This window comes from Prionailurus viverrinus, chromosome D1, assembly GCF_022837055.1.
Source record: "Prionailurus viverrinus isolate Anna chromosome D1, UM_Priviv_1.0, whole genome shotgun sequence".
NCBI lineage: Eukaryota > Metazoa > Chordata > Mammalia > Carnivora > Felidae > Prionailurus > Prionailurus viverrinus.
In genome coordinates, this window is record NC_062570.1 from 110,027,192 (window position 1) to 110,045,064 (window position 17,873).

General features: G+C 51.6%; 1 protein-coding gene across 1 annotated transcript; it reads left to right on the top strand.

The window, feature by feature from the left end:
* Positions 1-20: 20 nt before the first annotated feature.
* EEF1G (eukaryotic translation elongation factor 1 gamma) lies at positions 21-10,898 on the top strand. Its single transcript, XM_047876833.1, has 10 exons — positions 21-174; positions 1,260-1,418; positions 2,373-2,436; positions 2,591-2,733; positions 3,292-3,435; positions 5,504-5,633; positions 6,024-6,228; positions 10,022-10,194; positions 10,284-10,408; positions 10,662-10,898. Exons 1-10 carry the CDS (start codon positions 163-165, stop codon positions 10,818-10,820), a joined length of 1,314 nt encoding a protein of 437 aa, XP_047732789.1. The 5' UTR covers positions 21-162; the 3' UTR covers positions 10,821-10,898.
* Positions 10,899-17,873: the final 6,975 nt, after the last annotated feature.

The window sequence follows — 17,873 nt, forward strand, 5'->3', positions numbered from 1 at the left end:
TCAGCGCCGCGGGATACCGAACTGTCGTGCGTATGCCTTCTATGCCGTCCTCGCTTTGCGGCTGCTGTTTCTCCACGGCTCTCCCCTTCCCCCCCTTCTCTCCCGGACGGCTTACTTTGCGGCAGCGCCGAGAGCCCCACCCCCTTTCTCTGCGGAATCACCATGGCGGCTGGGGTAAGTTTGCCGGCTCTGGCGATCCAGGTCACGGTATCCGACGCCATCCTCTGCCCGAGTGGGGCCCTCCGGCGTCAGAGGAGTTCTGGAGCCGAGTGGGGAACTGGTGGGGGGTCTAGAGATCGTACTGTTGGAGAGCAAGGCTTCCAGGCTCCGGAGGGGAACTGAGGCTGGGGCTCTCGGAGGCCAAAGAGGTGGAAGGGTCTGGGGTAGTGGAGAAAAGAGATGTCAGATCCTGGCCGTCTGGGGCCTGAGAAAAGGGTTCGGGTTCACTGCCGCTTCGAGACATGGTATCCGGGCAGGTTGACAACTTTTGTGACCGTTTTGTAGGGCAACAGCAGGGACTGGGTTAAGACGAGGGTCTTTGTGGGCAGGTACGGCTGTCTCCGGTTAAGGGTTCATCATCGGGGAGGTTGGAGAGTGAGAGGAATCCCTGGACGGTGGAGTCAGCCCAGCTGGACCGTTAAGAGAAGGACTAAGAGAAGGAGAAGCTACTGCCAGGGAACTCACTGCGGGACGGGACGGGACGGGCGGGGGTGGGGGGGACGTTAGCGTGACAAGAAGGAACGGGCTTTTGGGGAGACCGAGTTGATTTGGGAGGAGAGGATGCCATTCGGTTTCGCCTGGCTGTTCTGAAGGGAACTTGGAAACGGTCGGTGTGTGTGATAAACAGTGATGGTGCTTTAAAGGGATGAGCGGCTCAGCGGTGGAGTAGGCAGGTACTCGCCAACCATCAATGAATGAAACCAGGGAAAGGAGGAGTGTCTGTTTGTCGGCAGGTGGAGTCTGCGGGTTCTGGAAGTTCTGGGTTTCTTGAAGATACATTTGAGGGGGTGAGAGTGCTTCTGGAGCTGTCCTTAGAGAAGGTCAAACCTGTCAACAAGCTTTATTTAGCAGTTGGTGTGTAGTTCTGTCCCCGGTATTTCAGAGGACTCTGATTACACATGACAGATACCAGAGAATTTGGTTTACCAGAGGGAGTTGAACGGATTGGGAATAACTCAGGGAATTTATCCCTGGAGGTGACATTTAGAACTGAGACCCTTCTGTCGTTAACATTCTCCATCTTCCCCCTCCCCCCACAGACCCTGTACACATATCCTGAAAACTGGAGGGCCTTCAAGGCTCTCATTGCTGCTCAGTACAGCGGGGCTCAGGTCCGCGTGCTCTCCGCACCACCCCACTTCCACTTTGGCCAAACCAACCGCACACCTGAATTTCTCCGTAAATTTCCTGCCGGCAAGGTGAGTAGGACGGTGGAGAGGGGTCTCGGATCCTGAGAATCCAAGGAGGCCTGAAGATGGCCTCCATCTTTAAAAGGGCGCTTTCCATATTACAATTTATTTATTTTTTTTACATTTCATTGACTTAAAAATTTTTTCATTTTAAAAAAAAATTTTTTTTTTCAACGTTTATTTATTTTTGGGACAGAGAGAGACAGAGCATGAACGGGGGAGGGGCAGAGAGAGAGGGAGACACAGAATCGGAAACAGGCTCCAGGCTCTGAGCCATCAGCCCAGAGCCTGACGCGGGGCTCAAACCCACGGACCGCGAGATCGTGACCTGGCTGAAGTCGGACGCTTAACCGACTGCGCCACCCAGGCGCCCCCCAAAATTTTTCATTTTAAGACAAGTGTGTATTTGCACATAGTTGGGAATAATGCAGAGCCTGTTCAGTGACCTGTTGTAAAATTCACAGGTTTCTTTATTTGTGGGAGAGAGAATGAGTTTTGACTGTTTTTAGTGCAAATGTATCAGGTACCTGCTATGAGCTGACCGAGGGGCTTTTAGAGATGGGTAACTAACCATACTAAACAGAGAAGAGATCAGTGTAGTGTGGGGAGTGCCACCCTGCTTTCAAGAATATGGAGAAAAGAGACAACATTTAGTTTCTGGTCTTTTGCCTATTTGATTGAGGGATTTTACACAAGTATTTGATAATATCTAAATCTTTGGGTTTTCCATGTGAGTTCAGATACCAGGGATACCAGGTAACTTAAATATTTTTGGTTCCGGGGTTTCAGATAATATCAATAGTTTGTGTCAGTAGTTGCTTAGTAAGGGTCGTCAGCCTTATAAAAGAACTCTCATCCAAAACAACTCTAGGGCCTGGGATTGGCTAGTGAGAAATTACTGTGTACTTGACTTACTTTTTTTTTTTTTTTCATTCCACTCCCCTTTCGACTGTTTTATCCCAGGTTCCAGCATTTGAGGGTGACGATGGATTCTGTGTGTTCGAGAGCAATGCCATTGCCTACTACGGTAATTTGCGGTGGGAGTGGGAATGGGAAGATCTGGAATGAAGGAGGTAGGAGAGGATAAGGGTGAGCTGGAGTGACAGGAGAGGAATTTTCATGGACTTGGATTGGTGTTGGCATGACCCCAAAGTGCTGACCTTTGTGCTCTGCCTCTGCAGTGAGCAATGAAGAGCTGCGGGGAAGTACTCCTGAGGCCGCAGCCCAGGTGGTGCAGTGGGTGAGCTTTGCTGATAGCGACATAGTGCCCCCAGCCAGTACCTGGGTGTTCCCTACCTTGGGCATCATGCACCACAACAAGCAGGTAAGCCTTGGAACTTGGGGAGAAGCCAGGGGCAGGGATGGCATCAGCTCCTGAGTGTCGGGAGTAAGGAATTAAATAGATTGAGGAAAGGAGATGCTGAGAACGTACGGATGATAAAAGACCTAATCTCTTGGGTGTGAGTGTGGAGCACTGGGCTGTTGATGGTATCCGGGTTGTTTTGTCACATAGACCCAGTGGAGGTGGTGCCTGTCATGAGTGGTCAGGGGAGAGATTTCTGCTGTAGAAAAGCTATACCCAATGGCAGGAGGGTGGTTAAACCGGGTGACCTCTGAGGTTCCTTCTCAAATCCAAAAATACAGGACTGTGGTCAGTATAGTGGGAAATTAAGCCAGACTGCACCATGAAGAAATTTGACATTGAGAGCTTCAGTGTCTGATAACATTTGGAATGATCCTAGAGTCTGACTCCATTGCAAAAGGGTTGGGGATGAGCCAGAACTTAGTAAGTGAAATAGTTATCTTAGTTCGATCATTGGGGGAGGGGAGCAGGGAAGGGGGGGGATACCCACTATTAAGTTTGGTCATTTGAAATCAATAGGCCACAGAGAATGCAAAGGAGGAGGTGAGGCGAATTCTGGGGCTGCTGGATGCTCACCTGAAGACGAGGACTTTCCTGGTGGGCGAACGTGTGACACTGGCTGACATCACAGTTGTCTGCACTCTGTTGTGGCTCTATAAACAGGTGACGTTTATAAAGAATCTGGGTCGGCAGAGGGTAGGTGGGGTTAGAAACTAAGGGATGAGTTTGATGAGTCATTTCAGGTAACAGCTCTGACTCTAGGAATTCCAGATTTGAGTACCATGCTGCTTTTCCCCTTTCTGAGAAGTCTGGTAATGTTCTGTTGTCCTGATTTCTCTGTGGCAGCTAAGATGTTTCGTTTTGTTTCCATATTTCTTGGGAAAGCCAGCTGTGCTTGGTTGTAAAGACAGAGCTGGTCACTTCATCAAGAAGATCTTGTGGAGGCAGAATTAGGTTCGATTCTTGGCTTCGTTACTTACAAGTTGTAGGTAGAGGTGAGTGAGAGCGACTGAGAATTCATTTAGTCCTTTTTTTTCTCTGTAAGCTATAAAACCAGGGTAGTAGTAATTACTCTTGAAGTTATCAGGTCAAAGAAAATGACATGTTGCTGGGTCCCGAGCAGCAGCTCTCGGACTGATGCTGGTCCAGAGCAGTAGTGTGGTAATTGTAAAGAAAAAAAGCACCTACTTTGTCAGACACGGTGCCAGGGGCCTTGCAGGCATCATCTTAGTCTTGCTCTGCTGTGCGGGTGAGGAGAAATTCGCACCTGGTCCAAGGGCACGTAGCTGATAAATGGTGAAGGATTTGAACCCAGCACTGCAGAACCAACACTGTTGGCTGCTATCCTCTATCTCTGTGCCAAGGTCACTTTCCCTCTGGTCTTAGCAAGCTACAAGATGGTAAATGAGTTGGTTTATGAAGCTGAGTTTAGTTTAAGGGACCGTGTGATGTATTGAAATACTTTTTTGCTTTTGAATATTTATTTACTTATTTTTGTTATTGAACATTCTTTAGTTTCTGAAGTTTGGATCGTGTGGTTAACATAGATGGTATTTGTTAGTCTTAATTTATTTGGCAAAATGAGTAATTGATAGCTCTGTGTGTCTGCACTCTTTTTTTTTTTTTTTTTTTAATTTTTAAAATGTTTTTTACTTAGAGATAGGGAGGGAGACACAGGATCTGAAGCAGGCTCCAGGCTCTGAGCTGTCAGCACAGAGCCCTACGCGGGGCTCGAACTCACACACTGTGAGATCATGACCTGAGCCGAAGCTGGGAAGCTCAATTCCCAACTGATTGAACCACCCAGGCGCCCCACCTTTTTTTTGTTTGTTTGTTTATTTTTGAGAAAGAGAGAGAGAACACACACACACACACACACACAGCATGAGTGGGGGAGGAGCAGAGAGACAGAGACACAGGATCCGAAGCAGGCTCCAGGCTCTGAGCTGTCAGCAAGAACTATGCGGGGCTTGAACCCACAAACCAGGAGATCATGACCTCAGCCAAAGTCAGTTGCTCAGCCATTTGAGCCACCCAGGCATCCTCCCCTCCCCCCCTCCACCTGCCTACCTTCCTTCCCTTCTTTCCCTTCCTTCCTTTCCTTTTTTTAAAACAATTTATTGAATTGAAGATTGGAATACGTTGGCGTGAATTGGCTTTGGAAAAGAAGTAAGGTGCCGGGGGCGCCCGGGTGGCTCAGTTTTTGTTAAGTGTCTGACTCTTAGGTTTCTTTGTTGTTGTTGTTGTTGTTGTTGTTTTGACTCTTAGTTTTTGCTCAGGTCATGACCTCTTGGTTCATGAGTTTGGTTTGTGAGTTCCAGCCCTCCATCAGGCTCTGCACTGAGAGTGCAGAGCCTGCTTGGGATTCTCTCACTCCCTCTCTCTCTGCCTCTCCCCTGCTAGTTCCTCTCTTTTGCTCCCTCTCAAAATAAATAAGCTTTAATAAAAAAAAAAAGAAAAGGAGTAATGTGCCGTGTAAACATTTGTGCTAAGTAGATTTGTAGTAAATGAGGGGTGGGATCAAGCACCCGTTAAATTGGACTGTACTGTGAAAAAGAGGAAGGTAAGCAGGAAGTAGCCCCCCAGGTAAGAGGGGACTCTAGGGAGCTGCCATCTGGGGCCTCGAGAGGAAGGTGGAGCTTTGATCTAGAAAGAAACAAGGGTCTCTGGCTTGACACTCTTCAGGACCTTTCTCTCCACTGACTCGGTTTCCACCCTTCTGTTCTGACAGGTCCTGGAGCCGTCTTTCCGCCAGGCCTTCCCTAATACCAACCGCTGGTTCCTCACCTGCATTAACCAGCCCCAGTTCCGAGCTGTCTTGGGGGAGGTGAAACTCTGTGAGAAGATGGCCCAGTTTGACGGTAGGTCAGAGCAGGCGGAAGAGCCGTGCGACCTGACGCAGGGGCTGGTTCATTCAGTCTCAGCCCTTTGATGTTCCATCAGGCTTTTGGGTTTTGTGGACCCACAGAATGTAGGGTATCCCACATAGTGACCGATACTTCAGGAAACTTGTTTCATAAGCATACGTACCCTCACTTGTTCGTATTAACGTCTAGCAACGTTGGTGCATGTATGTTGCCGAGGGTTGTGTTCTTGGCTTGGGGACGTATGGGGAACTGATGGCAGCGCAGGGCCTAGGCCCCTTTGTAGTCCCACCCAGCAGTTTTCCTCTGTTACCCTGCTCACTGCCTGGCTTTAGAGGCACATGGAAAGAGGCAGGACATTGAGTTCTCTCCCTTTCTCTGTACCAGCTAAAAAGTTTGCAGAGAGCCAGCCTAAAAAGGACACCCCAAGGAAAGAGAAAGGGTCTCGGGAAGAGAAACAGAAGCCCCAGGCTGAGCGGAAAGAGGAGAAAAAGGCCGCTGCTCCTGCTCCCGAGGAGGAGATGGATGAATGTGAGCAGGCGCTGGCTGCAGAGCCGAAGGCCAAGGACCCCTTTGCTCACTTGCCCAAGAGGTAAGGATACTGGAGAGTTAGGGACCCAGGAAGGCCAGTGCGTCCCTGTGCATGTTCCCCTTACACAGCAAGGGCCCAGAGTTTTAGGGTGTCCGTGTAGGAGTGAAGGATGTTTGTTTGCAAGTAAAGCAACTTCTGAGTTTATTCTCAAGAATTGGATGAATTTAAAAAAATTTTTTTAATGTTTATCTTAGGGAGCGGGGGAGGGGAGAGGGAGACACAGAACCCGAAGCAGGTTCCAGACTGAGCTGTCAGCACACAGCCTGTCGTGGGGCCCGAACTCAAGAACCATGAGATCATGACCTGAGCCAAAGTCAGACGCTTAACTGACTGAGCCACCCAGGCGCCCCAAGAACTGGGTCCATTTTAAAAGTGGAAGGCAGATTCTAAGTACGTTTCTTACATTTGGGAAAGAGATAAGAACTCCCTTTCTAGCAAATAGACGGGGCACAGCATTGGGTGTGGAGGTAAAGTGGTCTTGAACATGCTCAGTCAATTTTGAGAGCCCCCAGAGCTAACAGGGAGAGGATACAGAGAGCCTCATGTCTGCCCTGCTGGGCTGGCTCTGAAGCCGTGACACCAGGTCAGTGTCGTTTGATTGTTATTTTTACTCTTTGGATGAACAGACAATGTAAAAATTCTTACTGAGAAAAAGGAAGGTGACCATGGCTCCATAGTGCCTGTCTGGTTCATTTTGGGGGGGGGGGGGAGTTAAACCCCTCAAGGAGAAAGAAATAGATGGGATGGTCGTCACCCCACCCACTTCCAACCTTTTCAGTAAAGGTTGGGGTTCTTGGAAGAAAACGCAGTCAAAGGAAACTTTCAGGTGAAAATGGTGGGACATCTAGTACTTAGCCGCTTCTCCAAACTCAAGTTCTCAGTCACTGCCCTAGGTCATTCATTAGGATTGCAGGCCTAATGAGGTGCCTGGGTGGCTCAGTTGGTTGAGCATCTGACTCTTGATTTCACCTCAGGTCATGATCCCAGGGTCGTGGGATCGAGCCCCATGTTGGGCTCATCGCTGAGCACGGAGCCTGCTTGGGATTCTCTATCTCCCTCTGCTCCCTGCCCCTTGCATGCATACTGCTCGCGCGTTCTCTCTCTCTCTCTCTCTCTCTCTCTCTCTCTCTCTCAAAAAAATTGCAAGCGTTATGATACTGGTTTTGTCCGTAGCCACTTCACATATGTAGTTCTTGTTTTTCCCTGCTTTTCTCACCTGCTCACTCTGCCTTTCCCGAAGCTGTCTGGCCTTTCAATAGTTCTGTTAGTGTTTAACGGGGTTCAGCCTCCCTTATTTTGTACTGGTTTTCTTTTGTTTCTTTTATTATCTTTATGTTTACTTATTTTGAGAGAGGGAGTGCTAGCGGGGGAGGGATAGGACAGAGGGAGAGCGAGAGACTCAATGCCAAGCATCCGTGCTGGCAGCGCAGAGCCCAGTGTGGGGCTCAAACCTACAGACTGAGATCATGACCTGAGCCGAAATCAAGAGTCGGACACTTAAGCGACTGAGCCACTCAGGCGCCCTGTAATGGTTTTTTGTGGGTTAACCCAGCATGAAGGTGCACACTGCTGGAGGGTACGATAGGAGCGTGGAGACTTCTAAATGACGAGCATCCTAGTGCTGGGTGGTCACCGTTAGGAGCTGCTGTTTCCCCATTTGGGGAGAAACTTGGAATGTAGCTCTTAGGCTTAGCAGCTCATACAAGACCAAGGAAGGTTTCAGGTGCAGCTGTTCTTTACAGATGTATTTCTTTTTGAACCGAAGTGACGTACTTTGAACTTAGCACAGGGGCAGGTCAAGAGTTGAATAGGCTTTTTGGCGTGTGTGAGTATGCTCTGGTAACTAACCCGAATTACATATGCTGTTGTAACATAGACACCGTTAATTTTTAGAGATTTTCACATATATTAGGTCTGTATACTCTGGGCAGAAAACAAATCAATAAACTGAAAATCTTTAATAAACTTTGCATTTCTTCTTTTGGGGAATGTTGGTTAATACCAATTTGTTGTATTGCCATGACGCTCTACTGGGCTGCCTACCTAGATGATTTTTCCCCTGGATTTTTTTTTATTTTTTATTTTTATGTTGAGAGAGCGCGGAAACATGTCCGCGTGTGTGTACACACACGTGAGCATGAGCTCGAGCGGGGTAGGGGTGGAGACAGGGAGAGCGAGAATCCCAAGCAGCCCCATGGAGCTCCAGAGTTCGATCTCCCAAACAGTGAGATGGTGACCTGAGCCGAAATCGAGAGTTGGACGCTTAACTGAGCTACCCAGGTGCCCCTCCCCTGGACTTTTAAGATCACCAAGGTTACGTCTTCAAAGATGAATACTATTTGTCTCGAGTTAGTTCTAGTCCTTTTAAGGCCTTCCAGCTCAACTTGTTCCAGGAGGTGTTGAGAGCCTGTGGTCATTTGGTTGAGAAATGGATGCAACGTGGTCACAAATTAGAAAGTTTCAACAGTTTGGGAAGGTGTGAAGGAAAAAATCCCCGGTCCCTTTTTTGGGTGGTTGAGATGGAAGCTCCTCAGAGGAGGCCTCTGATGGGTATTTGGGAAGGAACGTAGGACCCAGGGTTGAAGTCCAGCCTCTACTTTGCTGTAATGCAACAGGGGGCAGATCCGCACCACTTAATGGTTTCTAACTCTAGGGTTTGTTACTGTTACTTATGTTAGTGAATAATTGGACCAATGAAACATTTAGTAAGGGCTTTTTTTAAAAATAATTTTTTTGTGTATTTATTTTGAAAGATAGTGATAGAGCATGAGCGGGAAGAGGGGCAGAGAGAGGGAGACAAGCCCAAGGAGGCTCTGTGCGGGACTCTAACGCAGGGCTCGAACCTACGAACTGTGAGGTCATGACCTCAGTCGAAACCAAGTCAGATGCTTAACCATCTGAGCCACCCAGGCGCTCCAGGCATTAAAACATTTGTAAAAAGATATAGAGTGATATAGTATCAAATTAACAAATTGTAGAACGCACAAAACTACATACATCATCTTTGGAAAGTCACCAGTGGCAAGTGTATAAAAATATTAATTAGTTGTCTTGTTTGCTGGCATTGTGGGTTTTATAACTGCAAAGAAAAGTAGAACTGCTACCGTGAGAAGAGGGACCTCTCTGTAGCGGCAGAGCCTTCTCTGCTCAGTGTGCCAGATCGGAGCCAGATCGCTTCAAAAATAATCTGAACCTAAGGGCTTTTCAGCATCCGGACTTGTTCCTGGGCAGAGTGACTAAGGCCACGGGTGTGAGGTCTGGGGTGGAGTCCCTTTGAAGATGTTCACTGCTTACATTGCTGTCACATTGTAGTGTATGTAACCTGAAGAGGCCAATGGTGGGGGAAGAAAGTTGGGTGAGTCAGTTTTTAAGTGTGACTCAATGGGAAAGCACCCCCCCCCTCCCCCCAGGGGCCTGCCAGGAAGAAAAGGGAGTGCTCATTCTAGGTGTCCGCTAGGGGGCAGCAGTTCCCTGTGCCTTTCTTGGGGCTGCCTCCTTCCAGCGTGCCCCGCCCGCGCCCCCCCCCTCCCCCCCCCCCCCCCCCCCCCCCCCCCGCAAGGCAGGTCCCGCCCTCCTCAATCCCAGCCGACTTAGGCAGGGAGCAAAGGAGCACCCTAGCTCCTTCCCTCCTTAGCTCTCTTCCCTCTAAGGTTGTACCCGTTTGCCAGTCCAGTGACCTCTTTAAACCAGTACATTGTAAGTGAAGATTGCCCTTAGCTTCATCTTTAGCCTGACCGCCCTTGGTTGCCTCAGTAGGACCTCCACGTTGACCTTGCTTTTTGCCTCCACTCAGTACCTTCGTGTTGGATGAATTTAAGCGCAAATACTCCAACGAGGACACCCTCTCTGTGGCGCTGCCGTACTTTTGGGAGCATTTTGATAAGGATGGCTGGTCTCTGTGGTACTCCGAGTACCGCTTCCCCGAGGAGCTCACCCAGACCTTCATGAGCTGCAACCTCATCACCGGTGAGCAGAGGGTGGGTCTAGGAAGAAGGGAGGACAAGGTAGTGGGTGATGTGATCCTAAAGGCAGCGTGTTCTCTCTCACCCCTTCAGGAATGTTCCAGCGGTTGGACAAGCTGAGGAAGAATGCCTTTGCCAGTGTCATCCTCTTTGGAACCAACAATAGCAGCTCCATTTCTGGAGTCTGGGTCTTCCGAGGCCAGGAGCTTGCCTTTCCGGTGAGGAAAGTTGTAGGGGAGGAGTCTGTCTCTTGAGGGTGGGGCAAGGGTATGGGAGACACACTTTTATTCCTGTGCCTTGTAGGCATTCAGGAGAGTTCAAGGAACATGTACAGGAAGGAGCCGTCACAGTCACAGGAGTTTTAGGAGCTGATGACATGTGTCTGAGCTGAAACACATGAGCTGGAACAGGTGTGGGACAGTATCTGATAACCTGACCACATGCTTCTCAACCTGGCCTTTTTTTCCCCAGCTGAGTCCAGATTGGCAGGTGGACTACGAGTCCTATACGTGGCGGAAACTGGATCCTGGCAGTGAGGAGGCCCAGACGCTGGTTCGAGAGTACTTTTCCTGGGAGGGGGCCTTCCAGCACGTGGGCAAAGCCTTCAATCAGGGCAAGATCTTCAAGTGAACATCTCTTGCCGTCACCTAGCTGCCTGCACCTGCCCTTCAGGGAGATGGGGGTCATTAAAGGAAACTGAACATTGAACCCTTACCCGTCCTGCCTCCTTTGTGAGTGATGGCTTCTTCCAAGGGGACTAGTTTACGTTAAAGCAGGGTATTTTATGGGCCTGCGGTACCTCCCTTTGCAGGAGAGAAGTCTTCGGAAGAGCAGAGAGGCCTCTGCTCAGTTTTGTCTTTATTCACCCTGCCTCTACCGTGATGACTGACTGCTACCCTAGCTGGGAAAGATTGGATACAGTTAGGGTGGGTAGGGACATGGTGTTTTGTAGCCACCTTATTATTATTATTACTATTTTTTTTTTTTTTTTTTTTTTTAAGAGAGTATGAGCAGGGGAGGGGCAGAGAGGGGGAGACAGAATCTGACGCAGGCTCTGGGCTCCATGCTATCATCACAGAGCCTCACCTTGGGGCTCGAACTCCCAAACTGGGAGATCATGACCTGAGCCGAAGTGGGACTCCTAACTGACTGAGCCACCCAGGCACCCCAAGTAGCTACCTCATTCTTGAGGACCAGATTGCAGACCTTCCCCAGTGAAGGGAGAGAGTGCCTGCAAATGGTGCTAAGAACTAACCTACAGTAGTGCACAGTGTCAAGGAACTTCACATTATTTCTCACAGATGCCCTGGAAGGTAGGTAGGTGGTGGCATCCAAGGGTCATAGTTTAAGTTCTTCAGACAAGTGGGAATACAGGCATAGAGTGCTCACAACAGGCACTGGCCCTCTTGGCCCTAAGCTGGCTGTGGATCATCTATGGGGTGTTCTTTTTTCTTTCTTTTTTTTTTTTTTTTGGTTTAGTTTTGAGAGCGAGAGGCTGCACACATGCAGGTGCACGCACAAGTCGGGGAGGGGCAGAGAGAGAAGGAGACACAGAATCTGAAGCAGGCCCCCGCCTCTGGGTTGTCGGCACAGTCTGACGCGGGGCTCGAACCCATGAACCGTGAGATACCACCTGAGCCGAAGGAAGTCGGACGCTTAACCGACTGAGCCACGCAGGCACCCCTGGGGTAGTTCTACTTTCTAACAAGGAAGTGGGCTTCGGAGATTTAAGTGACTTGCCTGCGGAGACAGGATTTTGAACCCAGTGGGTGTCACTGACGCCCAAGCTCTCAATGTGCCCTGCTGCTTCCTGGAATGTAGAGCAGTCATAATTGCCATCTGAAAACCCTGCTCAGACCTGTGGTTACTGTTTTATCTCCTTTGAGCTTAATTTTTATTCCACCCTTTTCAGAGGTTCTTGTTCCTACTCTGTTTTTGAAGAGCTTTGAGGGTCTCCCTGTGGGTTAACAGCTCAGGTGAAGCTGGAAAGCTCTAGTTGGATTCGTGTTTTGAGGCATATGAAGAAACAGTCGCCACTCAACCTTTGGTCTCTAGTTTATGGTTTTATGTTTTTTGTTGTTTTTTTTCTCCCACCTTCTTAGTGGGAGAAAGAAGGGCTTAGGTTGGGAGAGGAAGAAGGTGATCTTTCCAGGTACAGACAGGGTCTGGTAGCTTGGGAAAGGGTAAGGCTGTAATCTAGCTGGGGACCTGGACTCCAGTGGGGGTTCTGGGAAGAATGGGCCAAGCAGGGCTGTGGTTTGGAATCCAGCTGGGTGAGGATGGGTCGGTTCTTGCTCAAGTTCGCTCCCTGGCAGATCATCTTGAGTCGGATCCAAACTTGCCACCTGTCTTGCTTCCGAGCATTCCCGGGCTGCTCTTGCTTAGGATCTAAAAGTGCTAGTTGCTGGTGGGGCTGGGCCCTGCGCTGGGTGCTGGGGCCTTGCCGAACCTGTCAGACTCCCTCCACGCCACACCTTCCTGCGCCTTCACTTGTGTCATCTTCCCCTGCTTCCCGGTACCCCCAGTCTTCCCGAGAGCTGAATATTTACTCAGAAGAGGCCCAGGAGTGGGGCCTCGGTATCCTGTCTTCCCAGGAGCTGAATACTTAGAAGAGGCCCAGGAGTGGGGCCTCGCTGTGGAAAAGGGGGGGGTTCTGCAGGGTGGGCTAGCGCGCGGGCTGCCGCAGGCCTGGCACCCCATGTGGACTGGGTGGGTCTGGTGGGCCCAGCCTCTCTCCGACTGCAGGAAGCGTGACTCATCCTCACGTCCTGCCTCCTGTGCCCCAAACTCTGGCGGTTTGGTGCAGAGAAGGGCGGCCAGGTTGTTGGATGAGGCCGGGCCTGCGCTTGGGGGAGGGCCAGTACCCACAAGCGGAGGTGGGGTGGGCAGCTCGAGGGGAGGGTGTCGAGGCCTCGGTGGCTCTCGCTGTTGGCCTCCAAAGCGGGATGAAACTGAAGGGCCCCTTCCCGCCGGGGTGGGCAAGAAAGAGGTTAACAGCAGGAGTTTCTAGCGGCAGATGTGGGGCGGGAAAGAGGGGAGGTCCATCTGGAGTTGGTCGGGTCCCGCCCTGCCCCGGGGAGGCCTGAGTCACCGCACAGCCCCGGGCTCCCCGGGCTCGGGACTCTCGCCCTCCCTCTCCGATCCAGGCCGGGGCCCCGCGCTGGTTGGAGCTCGGCCCGGCTCCTCCGCTCTTCCCGGCCCCGCCCGGCTCGCCGAGGCGGCCCCGTGAGCGCCTGCGCGCCAGGGGGGACGTCTCTGCCGGGCCCTCTTCCTGACACGCGGGGCAGGAGGCCCGCGCCACCAGCGCACCACCTAGAACTGGCATCCCGGCGCCCACCGTGCGGCGCCTGCCGGCGGGGGCCGAGGTCCCGGGCAGGAAAGGGAAGGGGGTGTTGCGAGTGGGTCGGGGCTGAGAACAGGGCGTGTTCCTGGAGAACGAGGGTAAGATGGACCGAGGAAGCTGTTTTATCCACCTACTGGGCAAAACCTTAGAGCATCCCTAAAGGGAGGTGGAGAAACTAGAGAGGGGTCGTCGGGGCTCAAGGGTGCAGTTGACCGCAGACGAAATCTTTTCTTTCACTTGAATTCCAGTATCGTTGACATACAGTGTCCCATTCGTTTCAGGTGCACAGTATAGTGATTCACCACTTCCATACATCATCGCGGGGTGCTCATCAGACGAGGGCGCTCCTTAGTCCCCAAACCCCGTGTCAACCCAACCCCCCACCCTCCACTCCTCTGGTGACCATCCGTTGGTTCTCTGTAGCGAAGTCTGTTTCTTGGTTTATCGCTCTCTCTTTTCTGTTTGCTCGTTTGTTTTGTTTCTTAAAGGCCACATAGGAGTGAAATCGTATGCTATGTGTCTGTCTCTGACTGGCTTATTTCACTCCCCATGATACTCGCTAGCTCTGTCCCCGCCCTTGCTGCAGATGAAATCTTGCCGGAGCCCCGAGTGTGAATGGGAACGCCTGTATGTAAACTGGTAGATACTGGTCATAAGCAGCTATTTATTTTAGCTTTGTTGGCGCTTCTGCTTAAGTCACTTATTAAAAAGTCTGAAAGCCTTTAAAGTTCTTCCAAGAAAGACCTAGATTGTCTTCTTTTTTTTCATGTCCTGTTTGAGCTGGAGCTGGACAGCTGCTCGGCACACTGGGTCAGGCCCATCCCACCAGCTGCCCACATGCCCCAATGTGCCACTTCCCCTTTTGAAAGGTGGGGGAAGGGTCTAGAATGTTGAAGGGAGAGGAATAAAGTGTTTCGGAGGCTCCACCCAGTCATTTCTGAAATTAATACTGTGGTTTTCATGGCAACCAGCACTCTTTGTCCCCAGAACCCAGAACTTTCCCTCCACACAATCAAATGGGTTTTCCTGGGTGACTCTGGCCTCCTTGCCTCTCCCCACCAAGCTGTACCTACAGTGCAGGGTAACTTCCCCAGCTTGGCCTCGTCCTCCGTATGTTTGAGCGCAATTCTGGGGTCCTCACCCTCTCCTCTCTGCCTCCCCTAATGCCGGGGAGCTGAGATATAGGCACTCCTGAAAGGTTAGAGAAACTGCCACCTGCTCCTGTCTGTTTGCTCTAATCAGGCTGGCATGGCTCCCGGAGGAGGCTGTTGTTTTACTCCAGTGGAATGACTGGGGTGTCCCAGTGCTTCAGCACCCAAGGGATGGGTGGAATGGTGGTAATGGCGGCTGCCGGACCCTAGCACTGAACGTCTCATAAGAGAGAGAACGCCATGGGCAGGTGGGACCTGCTGAAATGGCCAAAGTGCCCTTGGTGACCCTGGATCTCTAGATGTTCCTTGGCTCTTTTCATTCTTGTGGCCCCCTCCCCTTTGGGAACCTCCCCCTGCCCCCTGTTTTCCTGATATCCTCAGGATTACAAAGAAAGCCTACTGACCTTACCTTGTTTACACAATGGGCTGGCCATGTGCAGAACAGGGGCTGGATGGTCAGGGTTTGGGGCTATTTCTGATCGGATCTCCCATGGAATGTGCTTCCCTCTACTTCCAGCTGCCCCCTCCCCTCCGCAGCAGGAACAGCTGTCATGTGAGGGCCTCTCCCGCTGGCTCAGCCCTTTTGCAATCATCTGGCTGGCTCCACTGGGATGGGGGTGGATAGTGAGGATGGGCAGAGCCAAAGGGTAAATGAGGGGACCTGGCAGGGCCGGGAGGGCTATGGGGTTGAAGGCCGAGGGAAGAGGGGTTGCCAAGGCCAGGTAGGAGGGGTGGAGTAGGCCAGGGAGGCAGTATGATGAGCTTAGGGCGCCCATCAAAGGCAGTGGGACCTGCAGTGCAACCGGAAACTTTCTAGGTGTAAGGGAGATGAGTTGGTTATAGCGGGACCCTGGGCAGTCATTCTTCAGGGAGCTCTGCATTTCCCCTGAGTCACAGGGAAGCCACGGGGTGCTTTCCTGCCAGTCCGCCTCTATGTGGGGCCTGAATCACCCAGTCACCTAGGGTGTTGGCTGCCCTATGGTGGTGGTGCCTGTGCCTCACGCCACCCACTCCGGTTAGGACGGGGGTTAGCAAACATACCCCTTTCTCCCAGCCTCCTCAATGCTTACACCCTATCTCTTTGACTCAGACGTCCAGAATGTACCTTATTCGGGATTGGGATTGCCGGGGAGACCACATCAAGACATCCCTTTATTTCACCCAGGAGGAAATGAGCCCAGAGAGGGGAAGTGACTTATCAAGGGGGCATGCTAGCCTTTCCACAGTTCTCGAAGCCACTCACTGAGTCACTTTTGCTCCTAAGAGCAGGAGGGCGCTTCCCCCCCAAAGCTGCAGGGAGAGAAGGATGCACTCTCGGTTTGGGAGGCAGAGAGAAGGTGGTATCCGAAGCCACCAGCAGCCCTGGCTGAGCGAGAAGCACAGAAGTGGAGCAAGTCCCAGGGCAGGTCAACCCCGGTGCTCCAAGTCCTGGGGCGGGCAGAGGGCACAGGGTGTAGCAGAGGCGGGACTTCGAGTGACAGGAACCTCAACTATGTGGTGACTCAGGCTCTGGGCAGCCTAGGCCTTTCCTTCACGGCTCAGCCTGATCTCCTTCAACTGGACTTGGGAAGTGTAAGTAGAAGAGGGAGGGAAACCCAGGCTGGTCTCTTCCCCGGCCCCCCCCCCAAAACCCCCCAAACTGGGGGAAAGGCAGAGGAAGTTGGAAAGGGTGGCGGAAAGGCAGATTCCAAAAAAGGGGAGAGGAGCCTGGTGTTCCCCTCCCTCCCCGCTCCCCGCTCCCTGCTGGGGAGGGGAGCTGGCTGGGGCGTCGGCTGCTCATTCCAGCTCCCTCCCTGGGCTCCTGTTTACTTAGAGTCAGACTGCCGGGTCCCCAGCTCAGTTCTGAGCTCCCCTTCCTCCCCCCCCCCTCCTTTGCAGCCTATGCAATCATGCTTTGCCACTGTTTTCGTTAATCTCGGCTCCACATTTCCTATATCTTCTTGCTCTCTCCCCATCTGCACACCCACACCTCCCCCGGCCTCTAGGCTGTCTCTGACTGTGCTTGGAATCAGGCAGTGACAGGTATGTCCACCTGTCCCGCCCGCCCTGCTCACTTCGTCCCCTTTCTCTTGCCTGGACGGTCTTTCTGTGCCTTCTTTCCTCCCAGAGTCTGCACTCAGAGCCCTGCCTGTCCTCTCTTGTTCTCTAATCAGCTTTAACTTGGGTTCTGCTTTGGCCTGAAGATTTCAATTAGGACCGAGTGTAATGGGCGGGTTTCCGGTATCCCGGCTGTCGGATCTGAGTGATTCAGGAACTCCTTATTTGAAGTCCGGGGTTTAAATACAGGCTGGGATTTGAACAGAGCCGGAATACTCGACTTCAGATTTTGAGTGCGGGTGAGGAGTTTGGGGTTTGACGATTGCTGAGCACCTAATGTGTGGATCCCAGAATCACCCACTAGGTCTGCTGTTCTCTGGGGAAGACAGATTGGGAAGCAGTGAAAAGGGAACAGGGAAGGGCCTGATGTTTGGCAGAGATGCTAAGCTCCGGGTGTGTGTGTATGGGGTGGAGGTGGGGTCTGGGAGATCCCAGATGGCTCAAAGGAGGGGTAACAGTCATTTCTCTGCTTCTAAGGCTGACACGCCAGAGGGCCCTCATGGGAGGGGCAGGGAGTCTGCTTTCAAAGAGACTGCAAACAGATTGCACACTTCACTTCCTTTCTGGGATCACAGTTTAAAAGCCATGATTACTTTTTGAGCAGTCGGCCTCTCGTCTTCCCTGTAATACACTGATTTTAGAGAAGGGGACTGTGGTGAGGAGGGAGGGGAAGGGGAATCCCCTGGCCAGGGGCCTGCCCACAGAGCTCCCTTTGTGGTTGCTATGGAAATGGGCATAATAGGAACAAAACAGAGGCACGTCGCCTGGCAACCGAGGAGCCCAAGGTTCATCACACACACTGTGTGTACACATCAGGGAACCCCCTGCGGGGAGGGAGCAAAACTTCTGGGGAAGCTGGGGTATCCCAGTGATGACGAGTCCTAGAACTCACCTAGCTCGGCCAGTGAATCTGCAGGACTGTGGTGTGGGATGCCTCTGAAAGATGATGGGAGTGCCAGCAGGAGGGCTCAAGTCCTCCCTGATCCCTGGGTAGCCCTTAATTTGACAGACGAGTCTGAAGCCTCCCCGAAGATACAGGTTTTCTTTGCAAAGTTGACACCGCAGGAATCCTTATAACTAAAGAAATATACA

Coding starts and splice junctions, on each gene's coding strand:
- EEF1G (XM_047876833.1), top strand. Junction 1,419..2,372: donor GTAAATTTCCTGCCGGCAAG/GTGAGTAGGACG, acceptor GTTTTATCCCAG/GTTCCAGCATTTGAGGGTGA. Junction 3,436..5,503: donor TGTTGTGGCTCTATAAACAG/GTGACGTTTATA, acceptor CTGTTCTGACAG/GTCCTGGAGCCGTCTTTCCG.